The sequence below is a fragment of the Corvus hawaiiensis genome, chromosome 4 (genome assembly GCF_020740725.1).
Source record: "Corvus hawaiiensis isolate bCorHaw1 chromosome 4, bCorHaw1.pri.cur, whole genome shotgun sequence".
NCBI lineage: Eukaryota > Metazoa > Chordata > Aves > Passeriformes > Corvidae > Corvus > Corvus hawaiiensis.
This window is the reverse complement of record NC_063216.1, coordinates 66,582,676-66,607,319: the sequence shown is the minus strand read 5'-3', so window position 1 is coordinate 66,607,319 and position 24,644 is coordinate 66,582,676. Positions and strand designations below refer to the sequence as shown.

Below are 24,644 nucleotides of genomic sequence, written 5' to 3'. Positions count from 1 at the left end.
GCGGTGCTGCGGCCGCGGGGACCCGCGGGGAGTGCCCTGAGGGCTTTGGGCGGCGGCACCCGCGGTCTTCCCGTCCTCTCGGCACCATCCTGCGAGGGGAAGCGGCGGCTCGTCGGTCGGCGCCCGTGGCGGGGAAGGAAGGGCTCGCCGAGCTGCCGCCGGGCTAAGGAGCTGCCTGGCCTCCCAGCTCAGGCCGTGGTCGGCGGCGCCTCGCCCGCAGCCTCCCGGAGCCCGCAGAGGCTTCAGCCGGCGCTTGGAAGGGTCCGGCCCTCAGGCCGAGGTGGGTGCTGAGCCGCGGGGCTGAGCTGGCAGCTGCTGGAAGGGATGCGCCCAGACTCCTCCTGTTCCTCTCTCCTGTAACCTGATCCTTTCCTCTAAGTACGAAAAGAGCACCGCTTGGCTAGTTTTTTCCTGCCGTATTATGTCTATATTGCTGCAGTTTTACTATTTTGTTTTCTTTATTCGCGTCTTCCTCTGCAGCACCCTTGGTCACCCAGTTTGTTCTCCCTGGTGCTCTCTATTGCCTCTGCAACTCTGGCTCATCAACTGCACCACTTTGTCACTCCTGTAGTCAGTTTAATAGGGGGGATTAGCTTAATTAAAGCTTGTAGCAGATAAAGTGTAAGTGTATAGGTTTTTATTTTTAAATACTGTTTTGAAAGTGATACTAAGAAATTGAGGATTGAACTAGCCAAACACTTGTCATTGTTGCCTTTTTTGTTTCACTGTGAACATCCTCTCAATGTCAGGTTTTCTCTGGATGCTGCCAATTGTGTGGATCAGCAAGTGTCTTTTATGCTATACCATGTGGGTTTTTCTAGTAAATATTTTAGTGATGCATTTACTTTCCAAATCATTGTAAGGCCCACATGGATACTTTGCTAGTAACACATCAGACTTGAGTTGGTATCTCTGAAATATCCTAAACTTGTGAAAAGGTAAAGTGGAACATTATCTTCCATTGCATTTAACAATTTTTTTTTTTTTTGTAGTTTTCATTAAGTTTTCTATATTATATATGCATGAACTATTGGACTAATTGTAATAAAATTAATGCTTTTGGGGAAGGAAGAAATATCCAGATGTATTTCTCTTAAGTAGTTAATATATAATAAATCACCAGTTGGATATGTAAGCAAGGTTTTATCAGGTCTCAGATAAGACTTAAGCCAGCAAATTGTCTCACTTAAAGCGATATAATTCATGAATGTGGTATTTAAGTCTCAGTTTGTATTGAACTGTCAGCTTTTCATGGAATTTTGTTCCTCAATAGGTTATATTTGTTTGTGCTTACTGTGGGCTAATTAGAAATTATATACTCAGTATTGCAGAGAAAGAAAACATGGCAAGCATTGCTGTTAGAGAGAAAGAAGTCACTAGAGATCTAGATCACTGTGATATTCCCTACTATGTTTCTGAATTTCTGGAAAGAGAACTTGGAAATGACTATGATTCCCTGGGGAAGCTAGACAGCCTGATTGAAAAGCTATCTGAAAACAAAAAGCAGTTAGAAGAACAGGTAAGCATCTTTCTATTTTATTTTTTTCTTCTTCTTAACATGCTGCATGACTGATTAAGAATATGAAACTAAATGAAATGTATCAGTATCTCAATGGTACTGCTCTACACAGTGCAGTGTTTTTATGTCTGCCCTAATACTTCTCTGTCAATGCAGGTACTTACAGTTTCATCGGAAGTCCCTAAAAGAATTCAGAATGCCTTAAAGAAAGCAGAAGATTCCAAAAAGTCTCTGAGTCAGCTTCTAGAGGAAGAAACTGTTCTGTCTGAGTCCATCAATAGCCACTTGCTGAAAGCTCAGCCATGGATGGAGGATCTCGATGTAGTGATTGGTCAAGTAGAAGAGCTCGAGCGACACCTGGCCTACCTCAAATGGATTTGTCGCATAGAAGAGCTGAGGTAGAGTTCCTGAGTACTGTATATATGTTCTGAGACTGGTAACCTGGTTTATCCCATTATTAAAGTATTTTAAATGCAAGAAAGTTTTGTCTTTACTTTTCAATATACAAGTGATTATTTTCTGTTATCATTAATGAATATTTGGCCTTGACTTCTCTGTGTTTTATAGTGATAGCATTCAGCAGTATCTGATGACCAACAATGTTCCGGAGGCAGCCAGTACTCTAGCATGCATGGCAGAACTGGATATTAAACTTCAGGAGTCATCTTGTTCTCATCTTCTTGCTTTTGTGAGATCCACTGTTAAATTCTGGCATAAAATCCTTAAGGACAAATTGACGAGGTGAGAGAGTTACTGTGACTCCTTCATCTTCACGTTGTACTGTAAATTCATGTCCAAGTGGTTACTTTGTGTTGCAGTGACTTTGAGGAGGTGCTGGTGCAGCTCCGCTGGCCCTTTGTGGGACCACCTCAGTCCCAGGCATTTGGCCTTGCTGCACCAGCCAACGCTCCTGATGTGTACAACAGCTTGGAGATGCTGTTCTGTCAGCTTCTGAAACTGCAAACCTCGTATCCTTTTAAATTGTTGTGTATTTTAGCAGGGGTAAAAACTGTGACAGATGCCCATTCTCAAGGAGAATTATTTAAAATTTTGTTCTCCCTAAAGATGGAAGATAATTTATGTTACTTTGTATTAACATTAGAATGTTGTGGGGGTTTTTCTTTGGGTTTTTTTGTCATTTAGAAAGTGCCAAGTGCCAAATTTGTCCTTTTTGGCAGTAGCAACATTTTTACTCCAAGTCATCAGATCCAGTGCTCATGATAGCTGGCAGTTCAGGTTGCATGAGGATCAGGCCTTACCCTGCTTGGTATCATTACTCATGCATGTTAATTAAAAAATGGTGATGTGTGTTTCATTACACACAGTTAATGCTTTTTATTTTATAGCCTTTTGTGAAAACAGCTTTAATCACTTTAATGTGTCCCACTACAGAAGGAAAAGAGGGAAAAGTAAAGATACATGTCTTGGAAGGAGACTTTGAGGTTGTTCAGAAGGCACTGCTGCTCAATCTGTCCCCGATTTTTGTGAATTAAATAATTCACAAAAATTAGTTAAAATTAAAGCTCAACTAAGCCTTTTTTGTGTGTGAGAGACTGTGGCTGCCTTTTTTTTTTTTTTTTTTTTCCCTTTTATCATGTAGTAGAAAGATGCAAGGCCATTGTCCACAACCCTGAGTTGGTAACAATTTTGGTTTGGCAGAGTGGCTCACTTAAATCCATTACATGAAAACAGGAAATCATGTGTTGCATTTATTAATCCCAGGAGTCTTTATCCTCCTTTAACAAATATGAATAAGTGTGTCTCTTGGACAGCCACTGTGTTGGTTTCTGACAATGGTGGTTTGCTGGATTCCTAAAAGTTTCCCAAATTAAACTGACTTAAGGGACTTGTATTGTCATTGAATAAATAATCCCTAAAGGCCTGAGTTATATTAAATATTACATAAAGTGGAATATTTTGAAATATCTTTTATATTTGAGGAATTTCACTGTTTTCATAATACTGCCTTCAGTCAATGGTGTCGAACTAAGCAGTGTTCATTTTTATAAGCACATTCTATTGAAATGACGATGTTGGGGTAATTCAACACTTAAGTCCATCCTTGACTGTCAAACTTAGAGATGAGCTGTTAACCAAACCTAAACAATTGCCGGAGAAGTACTCTTTACCCCCTTCACCACCAGTTGTCCTCCCGATACAGATCATGCTGAATCCTCTTCAGAAAAGATTCAAGTATCATTTCACTGGAAATAAACAAACCAATGTTCTAAACAAGGTATGGGAGAAAATGGTTTGACATTTCTAAATGGTTTTGCAATCAACAGTTGGATTGCTGTGTTTAAATTGTATAGCTTTCACACTTTCCAGAATTAGGATTCTTCAAAATTGTGTGGTTCTTGTGCCTACCTAAGTGTGGAGAGACATCGAGATAGCACTTCGAGACCTGCCAGAGGCACAGGCGTTTTCTCTGGGCGAGGCAATGTTTTTCCCTTGCCCAGATCCTTCTAAATAAAGCATTATTACAATCTCAGACGGACTCCCATCAGTTCACAAGTTTTGATTAATTTCCTGTGTCTTGTTGCAAATGGTTTTGCACTGCTCTCTATTTCTTGAGCTCAAAGGCTGTGACTTTGAGTTTTGGTATTGTGTTTTGCCTTCATGTAACTGAAAATGTTGGATTCTGCAGGTAGGATATGAAATGTGATTAGTCTAAAGGCACTGTTAAATAATAATTTTTTTTAATGGGTTGAATTTTTTAATTGACATAAAACAAGAGATGCCGAGTTTACCAGTTGGAAACTGACTCACTTTTTGTGTGAATTGCCTTCAAATACAGAGGATTTTTCTCTGAGAATTAGTGTTGGAATGGGTTTCATTGCATTAATGCCACCGTAATACATCTGGAGCAAAGTTTGGGACATGTTTTATAACTGTCCAGTTGCACAAATCTGCTTGTGATCACCATCTTGTGTAAATCTAAATACATTTGCAATCTTGATAGATGTTACTACAGAGCTTTTAAAAATACTGTTGTGTATGTTAGTGGGAAAGAGGTGTTTTAGATATGAACAAAATTATTTAAAAAGCAAATGGAAAAAATATGTTCAAGACATAAAATTTGCAAACAACAATAGGTGAAAAACTATTTTAAAAATAAGAACTTGTCAAGAAAAGGTTACAGGTAATCTAGTGTCAGATCAGGAAGGTATTTCAACAGGGCCTTGCTGAAATTTGGGTTGGGTTTGTTGGGTTGGGATTTTGTTGTTGGTTTTTTTTTTTTTTTTTTTTGAGTAATTACTTGGATAATGCAATAAAGAAAATACCAATGTAAAATACTTGAAAGACAGCAACCTGGACAGGGTTACAGGTATTTCAGAGGAGAGGCTCAGAGTTCACAATGACCCTGCCCAGTTGGGGAAGGAGTGTTAAACCCAACAACTCAAGCATGCTAAAATTAATGACACAAATGAAAATGAATACAGAGGTGAGAAACAGACACAAAAAATGTGAGTGCACCTCAGCACTCACTTGGCTGTTGGGAATGAAGAAAATAGGAACTGCTTCCAGTTGCACTAACACTGAAGTAAGCGTTCATCAAAACCTGCAGCCCGTGGAATTTTTGTGGAAACTGAAAAAGCTTAAAGGCATTAAAAAATGAAATGAGAAGGTGATAGATTCCCCACTTCTAGGGGGAGGGTGGGGCTGAGGTTAGGTACAATAACAGTAAGAGCAGAGCTTTTTTCAGGAGAGCATCCTTTTTGATGTACCAAGAAATAAAGGCCACATGGGAGAACAGAAGTATATGAAGCAGAAACAAGGCTCTCCTGACTGAGAAAGCAGTAGAGAAAGGGGAAATAAAAATGGAGCTTTTGCTTGAGAGACAATATTTGGTACATTTAAGACAATGAAAATCCAGAAATATTTTTCCGATAATGCTTTTATATAAATGAAAGCTAAGTAAAACAGTGAAAGGCTTGTGTGACCTGAGATCAAGAGAAGGCCGGGAAAGAGAGCAGTATTTTTAGAAATTTGTCCTAAAATACTAATAACACTTGAATAAATGTTGTTTGGATGCATTTAATAATTTTTTTTCTTTTTTAAATAAGCCTGAGTGGTATTTAACACAAGTACTTATGTGGATTGGAAATCATTCCAAGTTTCTTGATGACAAAATCCAGCCAATACTGGAAAAGGCAGGATCTTCAGTGAATGCTGGGGTAAGCAATTAAATGATTTTTTAAATGTGAATATAATAACTAAGTCAACTTCCGATAGATATGTGTGTAAGCCCATTTCCACTGAAATCTGTATGTGGTGAGACTTAGTCTAGTAGCAGTTGGTTGTGTACATGTTTGCATGTGTCAGTATTTCCTATCTCTGACATTGACTTTTTTCCTTTCCAAAGCTTGAATTCTCTCGTGCTCTAGTAATGCTGATTTTGGAGAAGTTGGCTGCTGATATTCCCTGCCTGTTGTATGATGATACACTCTTTTGTCACCTTGTGGATGAGGTACTTCTGTTTGAGAGAGAGTTGTACAGCATTCATGGTTATCTCAGCAGCTTTCCCAGTTGCATGCATATTCTGTCAGAAGAATCCTGCTTCCAAAGGTGGCTAACAGTGGAAAAAAAATGTAAGACTTCCAGTGGATTTTGTTGGCCTTTATATTGCACAATCAGAAAGTATGTGTCTGCTTACACAGCTACCCTTCTCAAGTAGCTTACACAGCTACCCTTCTCAACTTGGACAGGGCTACTGCCAAAAGCATATGTATTTTTATGCTCTGTAATTATTCTGAATAAAAATTGATTAGGTTTCAACAGTGCTTCTGTATTTTGTAGGACTCTTGCCCCTAAGCTTTATGTTATCAGGTAGGCTTATTTTTAGACAAATGTTAGGTGTGTGCAAACAGAGAGGGACATTAAATTGAAATAAGGGAGAGTTACTAGTTTTTGAGAAATGAAGAAGAAATATATTGGAAAGGAGCAAGGCAACTATTACCAAAAAAAAAACCAAAACAAAACCAACCCCCCCAATCAATTCTGACATTTAACTCTGTTAATAGTGTTGTAAATGCAGATACATTGAAGCTGGTTTTGTATGAAATGAGTTGTCAGTAGTTTTTATAACCTGAAAATGCAATATTTAACATAGTAAAGGTAAGGCTTTTATGTTAATATATTTTAGAGGGGTTTTTGTTGGAATTTTTTTAAAATTCAAAACTTAAAAGTTTTGTGCATTTCAGTTGCTCTTCAGAAAATGGACTCTATGCTTTCATCAGAGGCTGCATGGATATCACAGTATGAAGATATCACTGATGTAGATGAAATGAAAGTTCCAGACTGTGCTGAAACTTTTATGACTCTCTTGTTAGTTATAACAGGTAATTGTATCTATGGGCATTGCTCTTGTTTGTAATGAATAGTAAAAAACCTTCAGCTAACATATTTCTTTACTAAATATTTACTGTCAGCAGCAGTCACCAAATAATGTTGCAAAGTTGTGGTGTTTGCAGTTTAATAAAAGCATCCTGTTTGTTTTGTATTTTGGACACTAACACATGAATAATCTTGAGCTAGTGACATGTTTACAAAATAATAATTAAAAGTACACATGTGATATTTACCATGTTTTTTCTCGCTTGGCAGAATATAATTTGTTGCAATTCTGTAATAAATCCTGACACTCATTTTAAATCTGTAACAATTCAGAAGCTATTAAATAACTTCTCCCTTTTTGCAACAGAACATAAGAGCAGGTATGTTTTCAGGAGACACTAAATTGCTTCTTCCGTGGCTTGCTTTCTCTTGTGAGGACGCATTAGGGGCCACACTGGAGGGTGCGGTATAATCACACATTGCTTCAAGTGTTAGAATACAAACTGCTCATGGAATCAGGAGGGGGAAGGAAGTAGTTTCTTTGCATGTTTAGCTTTTGCATGAGCAGCTTCCCTGAAATCATTGATATATCAGCTGTTTTAAATACTGACATTTAAATACTGACTATATGATGTTCTCATAGGCGTAAGGTGGTACAATAAGATGCCTGTAATGTTTCTTTTTGAAAAGTTTTTATTTAGTTTGAAAAGCCTAAAAACATTTAATTAATGTCTTTCCAGACAGGTATAAGAATCTTCCAACAGCTTCCAGAAAACTACAGTTCCTAGGCCTACAGAAGGAGTTAGTTGATGATTTCAGGATACGATTAACTCAAGTAATGAAGGAAGAGACAAGAGCTTCCTTAGGATTCCGATACTGTGCAATCCTTAATGCTGTTAATTATATAGCAACAGTGTTGGCAGACTGGGCTGACAATGTAGTAAGTAATTATTCTTCTGTAGGAAAAAAGAGATTTTAAAATGGACTTTGGATATTTGTTTCGTAACAAACATTTTATTTTCAGCACTTTTTAGGTGTATTCAGGAGAATGAATTACTGAAAAAGTAAAATGAGATATAAATTCAGATTTAGTAAAAGATGTATAAATAAGGACAGGTTATTGAGGTCTAAGCTGCTAATTATAAACTTTCTAGGGAAATGCAGAGAGAGCCTGGAAAATGGAATAATCTGAAGAGACCAAAAAAAAGTAGTCTCTTTTACATGTGTTTTATTGTAAAAAAAAAAAGTGAATTGATTTTGGAGATCTCTGAACCAGAGCAGCAGCCTTTGCCTGGTCCTTGAACTCCTCCCTTGGCAGGAGAGCTTAGCCAGATCCAGTGTGGGTTATCTGTGTTGCAACACAGTTCAGCTGTGGCCCAGAAAGGCCACACTGATAACTGGGAATCAGTGACTGCTATACAACAGCCTGGTGGCAGCACGGCCTAGTGCAGAATTCCAGCTTTTCTATGGATATTGGTGCTAATGGTCAAAAAACCTGTTACACACAGAGTGTGCAGAATAAGATATTGTGTGTGCTGTGGGCAGCCTCCAAATTCTTACTGTCTTCACAGGAAGCTGTGGCTCTAGCAGGGGATAATCTTGCTGTGATAGGACAGCAGCCTTCATGTTGTGTAACTGCATCTACTACAGTGTCTTGATCTGCTTAAAAGCAAAACCAATACGCTGTTACCACAATGTCACATTAAACTTGTTAAACTCGATTCATTTTCTTGCTGTTGTCAGCACAGTAAATTTATGATTCAATGAATAATCATTGCTAAAAATTACAATTCAAGTTTACTTTTCCAAATCTTAAAGAGGTCAAGGTAGGGTTTTTTAAAAGCATGCTGCTGGCAATCTTAAAATATCTTTTCAGTATTTCTTTAGATGTGTTCCCTTTACCTATCTGTTGTTGTATCTGAAACCTGTATCAGTTCCATCACTAGAATTAAACCACCATGTTTTGTTTTTGACTAAGTCAGGACCACAGGGAAAGATAAGAAAATGTTTTCAAAATCTTAAATTTTTAATTTTATAAATGTGCCAGGAGAGGCTTTTCTAGAGCTGTGCCTAACAAAGTACCACTGAAAAGTTCAAGGGATAACCATTTTTTGTGGTGTTCCTCTCTGGTTTTGTTTGCCTAGTTCTTCTTGCAGCTGCAGCAGGCTGAGCTGGAGGTTCATGCAGAAAGTGACACCGTGAGCCAGCTCCAGCTGGGACAGCTGGCGTCCATGGAGAGCTCGGTCTTTGATGACATGATCAACCTCCTGGAGCGCCTGAAGCACGACATGCTGACACGACAAGTAGATCATGTCTTCAGAGAGGTCAAAGATGCTGCAAAGCTCTACAAAAAAGAGAGGTGATTCTGTTTGTTTAATCTCTTTGTTTAATCTCTTCCCATATTACAGTATTGTTTCGTGTTAAAAATACTGAGGTCAGTAAAGGCAAGAATAAATAATAGGCAATATTTCTTTTCCTGAGTAGGAAAGCTGCAGGGCAATAAGTTCTGGAAAATTCTCCTGATTCTTACCTTAGGACTGTTGTCATGATATGTTTTCTAAAGTAGTTCCACCCTAGGAAAAATTCTGGATTGTTCTAGTTTTCCATTTTGAACAGGAATTATTTTCTTCATAGTAGTATTGAAGATTTTATGCAAAATGGCCTGTCACAACTATTCTGTTTTCACAGACTCCTAGGGCTTCTTGAGTATTTTCTCCTGAGTAGAATTTCTGAAGTACTTCCTAAAACGAATAGAACTCAGTGATTTCCAGATTAGATGGGATTCCCTAGAATGACATGTTCAGAGATTTATAACTAAAGCATGAGTTTAATATTAAATGAAATTCAAACATAGCATTAGACTGATAACTTTTAGATTAGAAATGGGAAAGCACTGCCTCTGAAACATTGTAAATGGGTAAGATTTTTTTTAAGGACAATTTTAGCTTCAGCTGTTGTAATGAGTTATTTCATTCTAATGACTGCAGTGCAATGGTTTCTTTCAGGTGGTTGTCTTTGCCCTCTCAAGCAGAGCAAGCAGTGATGTCTTTGTCGAGCACAGCATGCCCAATGTTGCAGACACTGCGAGACCGTTTGCTACAACTGGAGCAGCAGCTCTGCCACTCTCTGTTCAAAACTTTCTGGCAAATGCTTGCAGAGAAAGTGGATCTGTACATCTATCAGGAAGTGGGTATCAGTGTGACCTGTGCAATGCTGTGTAGGTGTCAGGGACTGGCTTAAACAGCAGATGCCCCTCTTTGTATTTGTAGATCATTATGGCAAATCATTTCAATGAAGGAGGAGCAGCACAACTCCAGTTTGACATGAGTCGGAATTTGTTCCCCTTGTTTTCACACTACTGCAAGAGGCCAGAAAACTACTTCAAGCAGTAAGTAGGCAAACTTCTGATCTATTTGTATTTCAAAAGTGAGTGTCCAGAGAATGACAAGTGTTTTACTTAAAACCAAGATTTTTTCACAGTTAGTTTTGATCCACACTTTAAATGTATTGATCATTCATGGTTCTGATGTTTTCAACTAGGAAAGTTGATTCTGTGGCATGTGCTCAGACAGCAACAGATTGTGGCATGTGTCCTGGAGTATTTTGTGCAGTCAGGATGTCTAGATAGATTAACTTGTGGAAGGAATATTAAGTAGCACAAAGCTCTGAAACTGGGGCCAAAGAAACTAGTTAAAGATACAGTTACAACACAACAAACTTTATTGTTAGAAGAAGGACTAAAAACTATGTTGCTTCTTAGGATTGCCTTGTATAGCAGTCTAGATGCTGTCATGGATGAGAAGCTGCTACTTTCTTTGTGGTTGGTCTTTTTCACTAGCCCACAGTCTCCTAAAGAGTCCAGCATCAAACTCCTTGGCTAATTGGGGCTGAAATCTGAATATTTTTAGACCAACATGGAGCATGGAAGGTTTTTTTGTTATACTTAAATTTGTGCTGCTTACATTAATCCATGTAACCTTTCCTCTAGCATAAAAGAAGCTTGCATTATCCTGAACCTGAATATTGGCTCTGCCTTGCTTCTGAAGGACGTCCTACAGTCAGCTTCAGAAAATGAACCATCAAAGCCAAGCCAGCCATCTGCAACAGCAGCACTAAATGAACTTGGACTTTATAAACTGGCTCAAAGGGATGTTGAGATTCTTCTTAATTTGAGAGCTAGTTGGCCAAATACAGGAAAATAAAGACTTCTTCTTCAGAAGTGTTTAATAACTTGGTCTAGATTATTTATTCCAAGCAAACGCAAAGCAAATATCTTGTAATGTACTTATTTTTTAATTTCTGTATACTGAGAGATTGTTTTAATCTAAACTTATGCCTTATTCTGTACAGTTCAAAAAAAAAAATTCCAAATGCTACTGCCTTGGTGTTGAACTGTGCAGATCTTATTTTCCATGGCCACCTTGCCATTGCATTTGGAAGCTGAAACTGTGTTCATCTCTAATGAATAGTCTGCCTTGTCAGTGTTTGCTGTATCTTTCGGAGGAACACGTAGTATTTACAGTGTAAATGCATTTTTGTACAACGTGGGCTACTCTTCCCTATGAACTGGTTAGCCTTCAGTTAAAAACAGATGTTTTACATCTCCAAATTCCAGGTAATGGATGTTCTGTATTAAAATGTATATAATCAATGCAGAAGGAAGGAATATGTCACTGTTTTCTTCATACAAATTAAGTTTTTTTTTCCTATATGAGACTATATCTTAATTTTTTTAAAAGTTTCTCCTTATAAATTGCATAGTGTGTGCTAAGTTTGAAAATACCAGTTGGAAGTGCTACCTACCCTTACCTGTGGACATTTGTCATAACTTGTTGTTTTTTCTTTAAAAGCAAGCAAACAAACGAACAAAAAACCCAACCAAACAAAAACCAAAACACAGCACAAGCCCAAAAATCAATTTAATTTTATTCAGTGGTAATGCGCCAACAGGTAACAATCCTTTACTGTAAACTGTAACCTGAAGGAGGAAAACTCCAAAATACTATTTCACGTGCATAAGAGAGCTCTACTTTTTTTTTTAAACCATCTAATTATATTAAGAACAGCAGTTCTTAATGATACTCCCTCCAGTGCCTGCTAGACATGAATGAGTTCTTGTCATTTGTCCTTTTCAGCTGATTGCTCCTCTGAAGGGTGGAGAAGATGAGAAAAAGAGTACTGCTTAAAATCGACTTCACAGCTGACAAACCAGAAGAAAAATTGGGGAAGATGTCTGTTTTTAATATATATAGAAGACCAGTGCTCAAACTAATACACAGACCAGCTCTCCAGCATCTTTTTCTTCCTAAGACAGAAAAAGAAAATCTCTAGTTAGATAAGGAGGATAGTTAGTTCAGTACCTTTCAGTGATTGCAACAGTTACTTAAAAATTGCTCCTAGAACCATACCTTGACTATGAGAAATTATTAGAACTGCGAACCTATTTCATCTCCAGCTGTGGTACCAGCCCTGACAAAGAAAACAACAGGGCCTCACAGTTCCACATTTCCAGATCAGTATTTTAACCCCTGGGCTGCCTGGTGACCTTCACTCTGACCTGAGGGGCAGGTACTGTGAGAGGTCTCCTGCGAGAGGATCCTGGAACTGAGGTGGTGGAGGGCATGGAGTTTGAATCACAGCAAGGGAAGAAGGTCAGGAAATAACTGACCTTTTTTAAATTTTGCAATGCAAAGTGACACAGTCAAGCTTAAACCAGCAAGTCCTTTAATTATGTAGCTTTGTAAATAAATCTCAGTAAAGTATCTCCTATGCATATGCACCCCACAAAAAAACCAAAACACCCACAACTTCAATTAAACTTACATTCCTTCCTTGAATACATCCCGTGTGATATTCACATCATCATCTAGCTCCAAATCCTCAGTGCTCAGTCCCAAAGTTTTAAGAGCTAAAGTTAACAAAAGAAAATTTCTTATGCAAGCCTTTGGAAAGAAAAATTTAAATTTAAAGGTGCCTAGATCTAACAAAAGGTAAACGTGTGTAGCGTAACAACATGTAACTTAAACATAGGAAACTTAACCACAAGTAACTTTTTAAACTTTCCAAGTTCCAGGTTGTGTGGGGAGGTGTGTGGATAATTCTGAAGTGTACAGATAGGTAACTTTGAAACTATTTTAATAATTCTGTGCAAGCAAACAGTTCGCTGGGGTGCAGGTGGACGCACCTTCCCTGTACTGCGCTGGCCTGATGTGGCCCTGGCCTAGGACATCCAGCAGGCTGAACATGGCGTCCACGTTGGCCTCGTCCATGAGGAACGGGTACTCGCCCTCGGCTCGTCTCCCAGCCTTTACCCTCTCCAGCACCTGGATCAGGAACTCGCGTGGCTTTTCTGCAACGAGGTCAGATTGCCCGCGGGCACCGGGCCCTCAGCCGGGGAGCGAAGGCCGCGCAGCCCCGCTGCCCCCGCGGCCTCCCCGCTCTCGGCGGGGCCGGGCCCGTGCGCACCGGGGCGGTGGAAGAGCAGCAGCGCTCCGAGGCGGTGCAGCAGCTCGGGCAGCCGGTGCCTCCGCAGGTACTCGCGGCTCTGCTCCTCGCCCGCCGCCATCCCGCGGTGCCGGGGCGGCGTGAGGCGGCACCGGGACCCGCGGGACCAGCGGGAGGATGGTGAGCAGAGGAGCCCGCAGAGAACCGGGACGTGGGGAGCCGGCGCTCCCTCAAGCGGCTCCTGCCGTGGGACGCTCCGCTGAGGCGGGCAGGAAGGGGGAAGAGAAAACTGACTGTCCTGGAAGTCGTCACGTTAGCACCGGAACAGACACACCTCGCTCCGGCAGGGCACCGGCTCTGCGTTGGTTCGTGGGGAAAGCAAATTACACGCGGTAGGTTTTAACACGTATGCCGGTGTTGAGGGCCTGTTAGTCTGGAGAAGACTAATGATGTCCCCTCCCACTGCATATATAACTATCTCAAAGGCCGGTGCCAAGAGGATGTGCCAGACTCTTTTCGATGGTGCCAGCGACAGGACGGGTAACAATGGCCATAAAACAAAACGCAAGAAGTTTCACCTCAATATGAGGAGGAACTTCTTTATGTTGAGGGTGGCAGAGCTCTGGAACAGGCTGCCCAGGGCGGTCGCGCAGTCTCCCTCTCTGGAGACGTTCCATACCTGCCTGGATGCGTTCCTGTGTCACCTGCTCCAGGTGACCCTGCCTTGGCATGCCTGGACGGCATGATCTCCAGGGGTCCCTCCCAACCCTAAGGATTTTGTGATTTTGTGTTCTCACCTCCAGTCACGTTTCCTTCCACCGGCGGTACCACCTTCACTTCTCACCGCTCCGCAGGTACAGTCCTGGTTCATCCCCGAGGTGTGCGGGGATGCCAGGATGTTCCCAGTGTTCCACACCCGTGTGAGGTGCAAAACCAGTGGCCAGCAACTGAGAGTAAGAGAGTTTACATTTTAAAACCACTATTGAGCCTTGCAGCATAGCCTATGCAAACAGAGAAGAGACATCAAAGAAGATTTTGACTGTACTACCCATTATTAGTAGGAGAAAGATAATCAAGTAAAGCATCCCACTAAAAAAAAAATAAGGAAATCTACAAAGATATAACTATCTGCCATCAAATAAAACCAGGCAATGATAAATGAGCATATAGTAAAGAAGAATAATATTCCTGTGAAAAGTGTAGCACTAAATATATTTAACTATTTGCCAAAATTAAAATATCTAAGACATTAATAGAATTCACTTATTTTTTCTTAGATAAAGTGGGAGAAAGGCAGCATCCAAAGCTGCAGAGATTGTACAGCCATGTGCTGTCTGTATGCTCTAGTATTTTAAACTGACTATGCTACCTGCTTTGAGTCTCAATGAGGGCTAGAGGAGCTGTAGGTTTCTAACAGTTGCCTCCTGTGACAGTTGCAGGCAGTGATGTAAACCTCCTTTTCCTAAGTAAAACATCCCATAGTTACTCAATCCATTCCTGCATTTGTCTTTTTATGCCTTTCTGCAGAGTGTGCAAAGCATTTGCAAAATTTTTTCCTAAAAAAGAGTCATAGGAGGAAGTGTAGATTGAAATGTGAAGTACAAACAGGAGAAGAGATGGTCAGCAGAGGAGAAATAAAGGTATGGAAAATACATTATTGAAAATGAGAACCTAAGGATAGGAAGATTGACAGGAAAAGAAGGAGCAAGTGAAATACTGGTAGGTAGGTCAGTGTTTGGGTCAAGGAAACCAGCATTTGGAAAAGGATGTTTCTCCTTTAGTGGTCAGCAAAGATAACCAGTATGAAATACACGTTAAGGCTAAAATTTTAAGAATAAGCACAGGAATTACAGATTTAAATGTGTTTCCCTGAGGAATGGTTTAAAAAAAACACTAAACAGAGCAAACCCCAATTGATTTATAACTAGAAATGTATTTTTTAAAATTCTATTTCACTATTAAGGAAGCACAATTTATTTACTTGAAAAAATATTCTGATAATGAATAATGTATTTATTATTTATGTAATAAATTATTATCCTCAGTTCATATAATGATAGTACCAGCTATATGTATGAATCCTAAAAGTATCATAGTCCAGGATAATTTGTGAGGAGCTCTAATGAGCTACTATAGGAGAAATTGAACTTGTGGTGGCTGAGAAAAACAGGATTTGACAAACATCTGAAAGTATTCTGGTTCCATTATAGAGATGCTACTAAATGAGTTTTAATAAAGAGCTGAAGGACCAAATTATTTTCATCTGTCTAAAGTGTTCTGGTTATATAAATTGGATTTGTTCAAAAGGCTTAATACCTGTTGTGACAGAAGCTGAGCCTTCTACAGAATATCATTAGTAATTTAAGCCTTTCATCTAATTTAATAGGACTAAATAGACTACAGTGAGTTGTTAAGAGTTGTCATGAAGAGAAACAGGGACTGCAGGTCAGATATGCAGCTGGTTCCAGAACAACCATTTGTCTTGCAGGGGAAAACAGGCAGATAGACATATTCTTTCAAATGTGAATGTCAGAAGACTCAAGTCTTGGGCTGTGGGAAAGACAGGAGCAATATGATCTGGGAAAGATCCCATGGTGTGTCATAGGCTTCCTGTGCACACAGCTGCTGAGAGCAGCTCCCTTAAGGCTTTACCTGCCTCTGCTGCTCCTCAGCATGGACGCTGGGAAACAGTGAGCTGTAGGGATAGGTCCTGCCATTGCTATACCTGCTTTGGAAAAGTTCCACTGCACCTTCCCTCTCTGTGTCCCCAAGGACTTCCAAGATACAGGTGAGTTCCTCATCAGGGGATTTTACACTATACATTTACAGAGGAAAGTGCTTAACTACAGAAATACTGAGCTTCTGAGTATTAATTAAGTCAACAGCCAGAACCATTTTTTTTTGTTGTTTTTACTGTATAGATCATCAGAATAATTAAGTTGGAATGGTCCTCTGGAGATCATGTGGTCAACTCCCTTTCCTCCTCAAACTGGGTTAATTTCAAAGACCAGCTCAGGTTGTTCACAGCCTTGTCAAGTTTTTGTTGTCTCCAGAATGGAGATTCCACAACATCATTTGGTCTGTGTTCCAGTGCTCAGCTACATGGTAATGGTATCAGCCTGCATCCTTGAATCAAGCCCATCTTTTCCCACAGGCTTCTATAAATGCAGGATAAGCAGTCTTTCCCTCAGACAGCCTGGGGATAGTACCTCACTGTCCAGACTGTGTCCAAAGCTCTGAGCACAGACCTCTCCAGTTAAAACCTGAAGCAAAGGCAGCAATGAGTATACCTCCACCACTTCCCTCTGTCTTCTGTCACCAGGTCACCTACTCCATGTAGTGGGGCCCACATTTTACTTACTTTTCCTTCCATGTTAATGTACTGAAAGTGTCTTTCACATCCCTCACTAATTCCAACTCCAGCTAAGCTTTGGCTTTCCTGCTTCTGTTTCAGCATGCCTAGGCAGTCTTTATTCCTCTAGGGTAGCCCACCCCTCCTTCCACAGTCTGTGTACTTGCCTTTTGCCTCTGACTTAGTCAGGAGCTTTCCATTCAGCCATGCTGGCCTTCTCCCATGTCTGCTCAGCTTCCAGCGGATCAGAATGGACTGTTCCTGTGCTTCAGCTAGCTCTCCTGGGCCCATCAGGGCAGTCTTCTGTGGGGTTCTGCCAGCAAAATGTCTGCAGGAGACAAAGTTTGCTCTCCTGAATTCCAGGGTTGTAATTCAACTATTTATCTTCCTCACTTCCCTCAGAAACTTAAGCTTTGCTATCCTGTAGTTGCTGCTGCCAAGGCTGCCACCAGTGTCAGTGCTCCCAGCAGCCCTTCCTTATGTGTGAGCAGCATGTCTAGCATAGCCCCACTCGGCTTGTTGAGCCATTCTGTCAAAAAATTGTCCTTGATGTACTACAGAAGTAGCTGGATCAGCATTTGTGCCATCCCAGTCCTCTCCACAAGAACGAGAGCCTGTAGTTATCAGTCTAAGCTGCGAATGTTGGCTTTTTCTTGCAACCAGTCAGCTGCGAAATAAAGGCTAAACCTACCATCAGAAATCATGTACTGGGAAAAAAATAAATCAGGAATTACATTTCTGAGTCAAGGAGAAGTAAGAATCTGTCACAAAAAGGCTAGTTTGATATCAGGAGACTTTGCTGTCTTACAGAACTGTCCACTTCTCAGTTGGCTGAAAAGCCACAAAACTGATTTCCTGGGACTATGGTTGGACTCCTGCTGAAGGCAAAGGGGAAAAAAGAAGTTACTTGAGCAGGAGCCTGCATTTTTTGAAATATACAGTATATTTATCTGTTTAAGTGTGGCTCTGAGCCCACCGCTCTTCAAAGCACAGATGCTTTTATTCTAGCAGTATCTGTAGAATGAGTTCACACTACACAGGGTGGGGGAGATCAGAGATCCACCTCCATCGCCGCAGTGTCTCTGACACCACACAGTCCAAACAGACATTTTGAGCAACAAAAAAGTGGGCATGCAGTTAGGAAGCAGAGGTAAGTATGGATTATGCATCTCCAAAGGTTTGTGTTTCTAAAGAGTAACCCCAGTCTTCTCCTGTACTTGAATGCAAATCCACACATCCACTCAAACAGTAGTCACAAGGACAGTACTTTGTAAAAGCAGAGTTACCAGTAAGAGCCCTTGTTGGTGTTACTGCTCAGATTCTGTATTCGTGTAACACAAATCCTAAAGAAAAGCAACACAGAAGGAGTAGCTCAAGGCAAGATTATACAAACAACAAAAACCCCAAATGCCCAAGCAACCACACCACAAAACCCCTCAACTGATTATGGGTCAAAATAAGAGAAAACTAAGGAAGGCAAATAATTGCAATTTAAGAGCAAAGCTGACCAGAGAAGAAAGTTCCTTGTGTAGACTGTTGAGAACGTCTTAGAACTAAGGTGATATATATATATATATATATATATATATATATATACATATATATATACACATACATATGTATATACATTCTGCACCCTTGGTGGGAAAGGCAAAGAGGTTGAGCCTGTGTAGTCATTTGCCAGTAGTGACCTATCTCACTCACCTGTGCCACAGCTCTCCAAATCAGCACTGAGGACATTTCCTACTGGGAAGGGATGATGGCTTCTCTTCTGCAGTGATGTCTCCTCCATCACCATTTCATCTGCTGCCTCAGTAGGGCCAGGCTGGAAATGAGCTGACACAGACACCGGACTCCCAGGGCTGCACTTGTGTTCATCAGGCCATTCTTTGTACTTACACCAAAAGGCCTTCACACCTGTGGATTCTGTAAATGCATTTTGTCCATGATAGACAGCTTTTCTGAAAAACTACCCTTGTGGTGTCACATCAACCATGTTAGCAACTGCTCCAAGTTACTCAAACCCAGACTGAATTTCAGAAGTAAATCTGTCAGGTTTGGGAAATCTGCAAAGGGCACAGCTGAAGATAGTGCCCCATCTCAAATCCCTGCTGGTGTCCTTACCCTCAAATCAAGTTCTCCTGGATCCTGATTATTATTGCTGGCAAACTTCCCCTAAAGCTTCTCTTCTCCTTTCTGTAGGGAGAAGAGATCACAGACTAAAGCTAAATATTTCTGGGTCAGCCACAGACAACAAAACCCCCTCACAAAAGAATCCAGCCTGTGTCATTTCTGGTGCATTAGAAAATGAGAACAAGAGCTCAGTACCATCTGCCATGGATGCTCCAGTCAAAGGGCAGGCTGGGACCTGCTACTGAATTATCAGCTTTAGCTTTCTTCTACTTACGAAAGTATCTTTTAAAAGAAAGAGATCTGCATTTGTTTTGAGTAGTTGCTTTCAAGAAATATTCAAGGAGCAAAACAGCATAGAAAAATTTGCATGAAATAAACATTCTTGTGTTCTGAAGTCTGAATCTGTTGTATGACTCTCTTCCAAATATATCTGGAATCAGTATTTGGCATTTTTTCCAATTGTGAATCCTGACAAATTTGGAAAAATAAAACAGATCCTGGTTACACACAGCAATGACTTTCTTCTAAAATAAATAGTTCCATGGTAAAAACAGAAGCATAAAAACGAGAGTGCAATGAATAAAGAAGTTACAGTGTGATCTGCTTCCCTCTAAAATTGATGGTATTTAGAGCATGTTAGAGAATATGAGCAGGAGAGGAGTGCTACGAGCAAAATACTTGTGCATAACCAAGAAAAGGAGGGGAAACCCAACTCCAAATATGAGAACAGTTTTTAGATCATTCCAACAAACCCACAGGAGCTAAAACATGACTGATTCATATTTGGGAAGTAAAGTCAGTGATCTTCAACCTTTGCTGGCCACAGGCAATGATGGCAAGCAACTAATACATCAGCAATATTCTGTTTTCTTGGCTGTAGTTTTAATTTCCAATGGCTGCTAGAAATAGCAAAGCATCTTACAAACACAGTGTCACTCTTTAGCCATACATGGGGACCACTTGTATCAGATGAAACTTCAGCATCTACTGCTACTTCATGATGTTCATTTTTTCTATACTGGAAAAGATAAACTAAAGATTAAAAAAAAAGCTTTCAAAATACAAGTATCTCAGAGTATCTCAGATCAAGGCATTAACTGGACAGTAAAGACGAAATTCAGGATTAGCTTTTGTGACATCAGAAGGTGCAAGACATCACACAACAAGCCGTTCCTAGAATGTAAAATATCCCTCCTTCAATTCCCTTCTCCTGCAAGGCAGCCCAGCTTCCTACCTCCTCTGCCAGTTCTGTGTGCACATAGAAATGTAGTCTGCAGTCCAAATTGCTTCCTTTTAAAAAAGATACTGTAATTGTGAGCATCTTCCCTACAGTATCTCCAAGGCAGTTTCCAGATACTTCATAAAAGGAGCATAAAAATGTACATCTTCCCCATATTTGCAGAAGAGGGTGGCTGTGAGAAAAAAATTGCAATCCTCTCTGCAGAGCTGTCGAGCCAATGAACAATTTAAGTCTCATTTGATCTGTAATTGAACAGGCTTTACACAGAACAAGAATCCTAATGCCTAGATAAGAGCTGCGTTTTTAGCATTAACGATGATAAAAAGACTGGTTATAAATCTGTACTGCCCACTGAAGTGAGAATTCCAAAATCTAGCAGCTGTAACAAAGTTAATTCTTACACTGACAAGGAATGAGAAAATGCACTCAGCTAAGCAAAGGAGTTTATAAATGGTTTATCAGTGCAAAAAACCTCAGTAGCTGATCGCTGCACGTGTCTTGACATGTAAATACAGAAATATTTTAAACATGAATGCCAAAAATAATCCCGGAGCAATTCAGCCCTGTGCAGAAAGCTGGGCACATCTTTTGAACTGCCGTGGAAATCGCAGTGCAGGGTATCCACACAGTGTATTTCAGTCTCTGGGAAGAGAAAGGGCAGTCTTGCAATACACACCATTTTTGCTTTGCAAAGAGAAATAATGACAAACCCCATCTATTTCTTACAAACATATAAATTATTTTATTTACAAAGCCATGTTACAAAAAAAAAAATAATAATAAAGCAAAAAACAAAAAATACAATCGCTCACTAGAGAATATCTCCAGGCCCGGTGTTGAACCATGGCAGTATCAATCAGATACATGTTTGTTCTGGTTTTCCTTTTTTAAACTGTAAGCCATAGAATTTACTATTTACACCTACTTTAGACATTTATTCTGCTTACAATTATCACAAGCATGGAATGAATTCTATTTGATACTGCTAATACATAAAGGTGCAGGACAAAGAATGAAAATACTTAGTGTTACAAAATATGGATTGTAGAAAAGAAATTGGCTGTACAAGTATGGCATTTTTTTTTTCTTAGAATGATTGGACATGCTTTCTTCAAAAGTCTTCTGGAAAAGGTTCTAAAATCTGTAGTAGGAAAGCACAATATAGCAGGTGCAAATTCATTTCTGTGCAACAACAGTTATTTAATATATCCCATGACTGACCAGCTATGCAAAACCCACAGAGTTTTGTTAAAGTGCCATGGGTCAACAGCATAACAAAATATAAGGTGTAAATAGAAAAATTTCTTTTTTTCTTCTTTTTTTTTAAAACAATAGTTCACTGAGAATCAGCAATAATAGAATATGCTGTATAAACTATTCTCTACAAAGGTCGATCAGCACTATTTACAATTGTTACATCAATACAAAAGAAGGCATACAAGTTATCCAAGTTGCTTTTTATGGCTGACGGGCCTATGCATTGCGTATGTGTAACAACCAAAGCTTCTGAGCCTCTATTGCTGGAAACAAATCACAAGGTTTTCAGGCAAATGGGGAAGAAAAAGACCTACGAGTGAATGCTACACTAAGAATGCATTATAGGCTGGTCCAGTTTGTATCCATTTTTTTCCAAATGTTTACTTCCATTTCATTTTGCAGGCTAAAATTTCCGATACATTTAATCAAATAATGATTCTTTGATGATGAAAGAACACCACGGGATTTTACTTCGTGCTTAACTTTCCTGAAATGCTGTCAGGTGTAAGCCAGTTGAAAACAAAATTTAAGCAGCATTCAAAGGACAGGTTCCATAATTCAGCTTTCCAATTAAAAGATGCATGGAAACAGCTAAAGCTTCCTAAAACTACAAAATTGCTCCTTCAGTCACTGATAAGCATTATTTCTCAGAAGCAACCACTGAATCTCACAACCACTGTTTTCCCTCAACAACTAGAAATAGCAGTTCATTGATTACAGAGGATGACTTTGTTACTGAGATTTTTAAAATCCTGCAGTTTTATAACTCAAAATAAATTAAAAAAAATCAACATAGTACTGCTCCTAAAACTCAACAAGACAAAAATTGTGCAAAAATAACAAAGATATGTACACATTTTTCAGTCTGAAGAAATGTACAATAAAAACATAATTCAAAGAACATTTTAAAAATATAAACATTGCTTAAACTTTCCTAAGTTTCATACTGTTTCTGAAACTATACCGGTCAGTTAGCTCTGAAGTATAGCAAAACATAAATTATTACAAAATTAACACTATAAAAATTTATTTTAAGAATATTTCTAAACTTTTTTCAAAGGGTCTAGCCTTGTTTATAATTGCTTAAACATTTTTAGTCTTAAAATTTGCCTTAAGCCTTCTTTTTTTAAAAAAGAAAGTAGTAATAATCTCCCTATTTGCAGTCTCTCGCCTTTCCCCAAGATGTAAATAAACCAGCATATAAGTGCACTTTTAACACTGTAGAAATAAAAATTAACTCCTCTGTACTGTTGTTTCAGTACCTAGTATTGGCTTCCTGATTATAAAATCTATATTTTATTAAAAAATTATTCAGTAATCCTATAAGAAACACTGTCAGTGCAATTCTATTAATGCAAGCCAATCTGCTCAACTCCTGTCCTCTCAAACCCAAACTGCTCACTGAAATTATCAAGTGCTGTGTTCTTAAGGGTCTGGAAATCCCCCAAGATATGGGGATTTTACACATTGGGCCCCTGATAACAGTAATTACAGTTTGGTGCAAAATCTGCTATGCATTGATTGAAGTATAGATTCCTTAAGAGTCTGATCCTGGAAGAGGCTGAACACTCAGAATTCCCACTGAAATTATTAAATGCTGTAGGTACAGAGCACCAATCAGGATTAGTCCCTAAAGTTACAGTGCCCCAGCTGTTTGTAAATTACTAAGAAATGCACTCAATTTTTATCCATAGGACAAGCTTAAATACAGAATTACTGTAATTTTTATTTAATGAAAAAATTTGGAGATCCTTTAAATAAATTCATATCATGATCTGGATTTTTTCTTTTTTTTTTGGAATGTCCGTTGTGTTCTGGTAAGGAAACAAAGGGAGCATTGCAATGCTAACAGCTTTAAAAGGCATGAAACATAACCAAGCAGAACGCACAGATCAGTGGCAAATACAAGTGGAAAAACTAAACAAATCACTATTACAGTTTTCTGTAAATTTAATTTTCTTTAAAACCACAAATTCATAAAAGATTAAATCCATCTGCAGGACATAGAAAAGAAAAACCCTGTGGAGTAGGGCTGCTGAGAGCTAGAGATTATAGGCTGGTTCCTTTTCCTTGTTATGGAAGAGTCCTTATTCTACCAGTCCGGTTTGATGTCTTCTAAAAGAGAAACCAGAGCCAGGTTCAAAATCACACAATGTTTTTTGGTATAAAACACTTCAATAAAGTCTGTGGCTGACAGTACTCAAAGCAGGAATTTATTTCAAGTTCCTGAACTAAACTGCCTCCCTGTTTACTGACATTAGACCTTTAAGAAAAGGAACTGCTTTGAATAAACAGCATATTTCCTTTTGGGACGGTCTGAGTTTAGTAAGCTTTGGTGAATCTCATGTTCATTAACTTGGTTATCATTACAAATAAAGAGCAGCAATTAGACGACAACTCTGAAGAATCTTTTCCTCTACACAGCATGTTTTCATGCACAAGGAATCCTCACACAGCATACACGTTGTCACCTTCCCTTAATAAAATGATCTAGTTACTCAGTATTTAAAAACCACCGCATACTGAGGTCTTGAAGTGTTAACACTTCCAGGCACCTAAAAGCACTATGAAGACAAAAACACTTGATTAGTAAAAAACCTAGAACAAGTATAAAATTTGGAGAAAACAAACTTTTAATACATACAGGCACAAATAATTTCACTATAAAACAACCGTTCCATTAATTTTTGTTAAAGACCAAGTAGTTTTTATAGGGAAAAGTAGTATTTCTTTTACTCAAGCAAAAATAGTTGGAAAAACAGGCACGTTTTTATGAATACAATCCCTAGTTCAGGCCTCAAAGAGAGGCAGCAATATTCATATTAAACATTCATTGAGAAGAATCCGTTGGAGTTTAACCTGATGGGAGTTTAATGCAATGGGAGAGAACTCACAGGCCCACAACAATTCTCATGATCCACCAGTCCCACGGAAGTACCTGAGTGAACTTCAACACATGGAGCAAATGACCAAAAGGAACTACTCCTGTGACATCAAAACAACTACAGGCCACCTTCAGCTCACAACTCATCACTGAGTGAGAAACACTCAGTTATGGGTGGCAGGTGACTTCCACAGCACTGCTGTGTGTCCTCTCACTCTGACCGGCTGCTTTGGGAAGGCCGGCGGGAAGCTCTCCCAGTCAGACTGCGCCCGGGCGGTCACAGGTGCAAACAAGACCGGGTTTACAGCGTTACACAATTTTCCAAATGCCACAATTTTCCAGCCACTCAACCTTGTGATGAGTTACGGACCTCTCTCCCTTCTCTTGAGAACAACAATCTTCTCCTCCCTTTGGCTCCCCCTCTGCACCAGCAGACAGCCTCACCAGGTTGCCTGGCCAGGGAACACAGCGGAGGCAG

The 24,644-nt window shown here is 39.5% G+C and overlaps 3 protein-coding genes across 9 annotated transcripts in view; 1 reads left to right on the top strand and 2 right to left on the bottom strand.

The window, feature by feature from the left end:
* Positions 1-4: 4 nt before the first annotated feature.
* On the top strand, positions 5-11,086 carry RINT1 (RAD50 interactor 1). Its single transcript, XM_048301513.1, has 14 exons — positions 5-280; positions 1,324-1,519; positions 1,676-1,917; positions 2,087-2,260; positions 2,338-2,487; positions 3,599-3,755; positions 5,587-5,697; positions 5,886-6,111; positions 6,724-6,861; positions 7,597-7,796; positions 9,001-9,215; positions 9,862-10,042; positions 10,126-10,244; positions 10,845-11,086. Exons 2-14 carry the CDS (start codon positions 1,343-1,345, stop codon positions 11,056-11,058), a joined length of 2,304 nt encoding a protein of 767 aa, XP_048157470.1. The 5' UTR covers positions 5-280; positions 1,324-1,342; the 3' UTR covers positions 11,059-11,086.
* A 677-nt stretch (positions 11,087-11,763) lies between these two features.
* On the bottom strand, positions 11,764-13,573 carry EFCAB10 (EF-hand calcium binding domain 10). 2 transcript variants are annotated; one of them, XM_048301519.1, is made up of 5 exons: positions 13,322-13,573; positions 13,041-13,205; positions 12,680-12,764; positions 12,265-12,325; positions 11,764-12,161 (listed from the first exon to the last, which is right to left on the bottom strand). In XM_048301519.1, the coding sequence occupies exons 1-4, from the start codon at positions 13,419-13,421 to the stop codon at positions 12,283-12,285; spliced, it is 393 nt and encodes a 130-aa protein (XP_048157476.1). In that variant the 5' UTR covers positions 13,422-13,573; the 3' UTR covers positions 11,764-12,161; positions 12,265-12,282. The 2 variants fall into 2 exon arrangements, with proteins under 2 accessions (XP_048157476.1, XP_048157477.1); XM_048301520.1 differs by lacking the exon at positions 12,265-12,325 and having other exon boundaries at positions 13,322-13,564.
* The window catches only part of ATXN7L1 (ataxin 7 like 1), a 120,607-nt gene continuing 109,002 nt past the window's right edge, over positions 13,040-24,644 (bottom strand). For 5 of the 6 annotated variants that reach the window (XM_048301509.1, XM_048301506.1, XM_048301512.1 and 2 more), the window contains 3 exons: positions 18,357-23,397; positions 14,098-16,980; positions 13,040-13,205 (listed from right to left, as the gene is read on the bottom strand). In XM_048301509.1, the coding sequence (XP_048157466.1) occupies positions 23,356-23,397 (42 nt within the window). In that variant the 3' untranslated portion in view covers positions 13,040-13,205; positions 14,098-16,980; positions 18,357-23,355. Of the gene's footprint in view, positions 13,206-14,097; positions 16,981-18,356; positions 23,847-24,644 lie in introns of all 6 variants that reach the window. The other variant, XM_048301508.1, reaches the window with a different exon arrangement.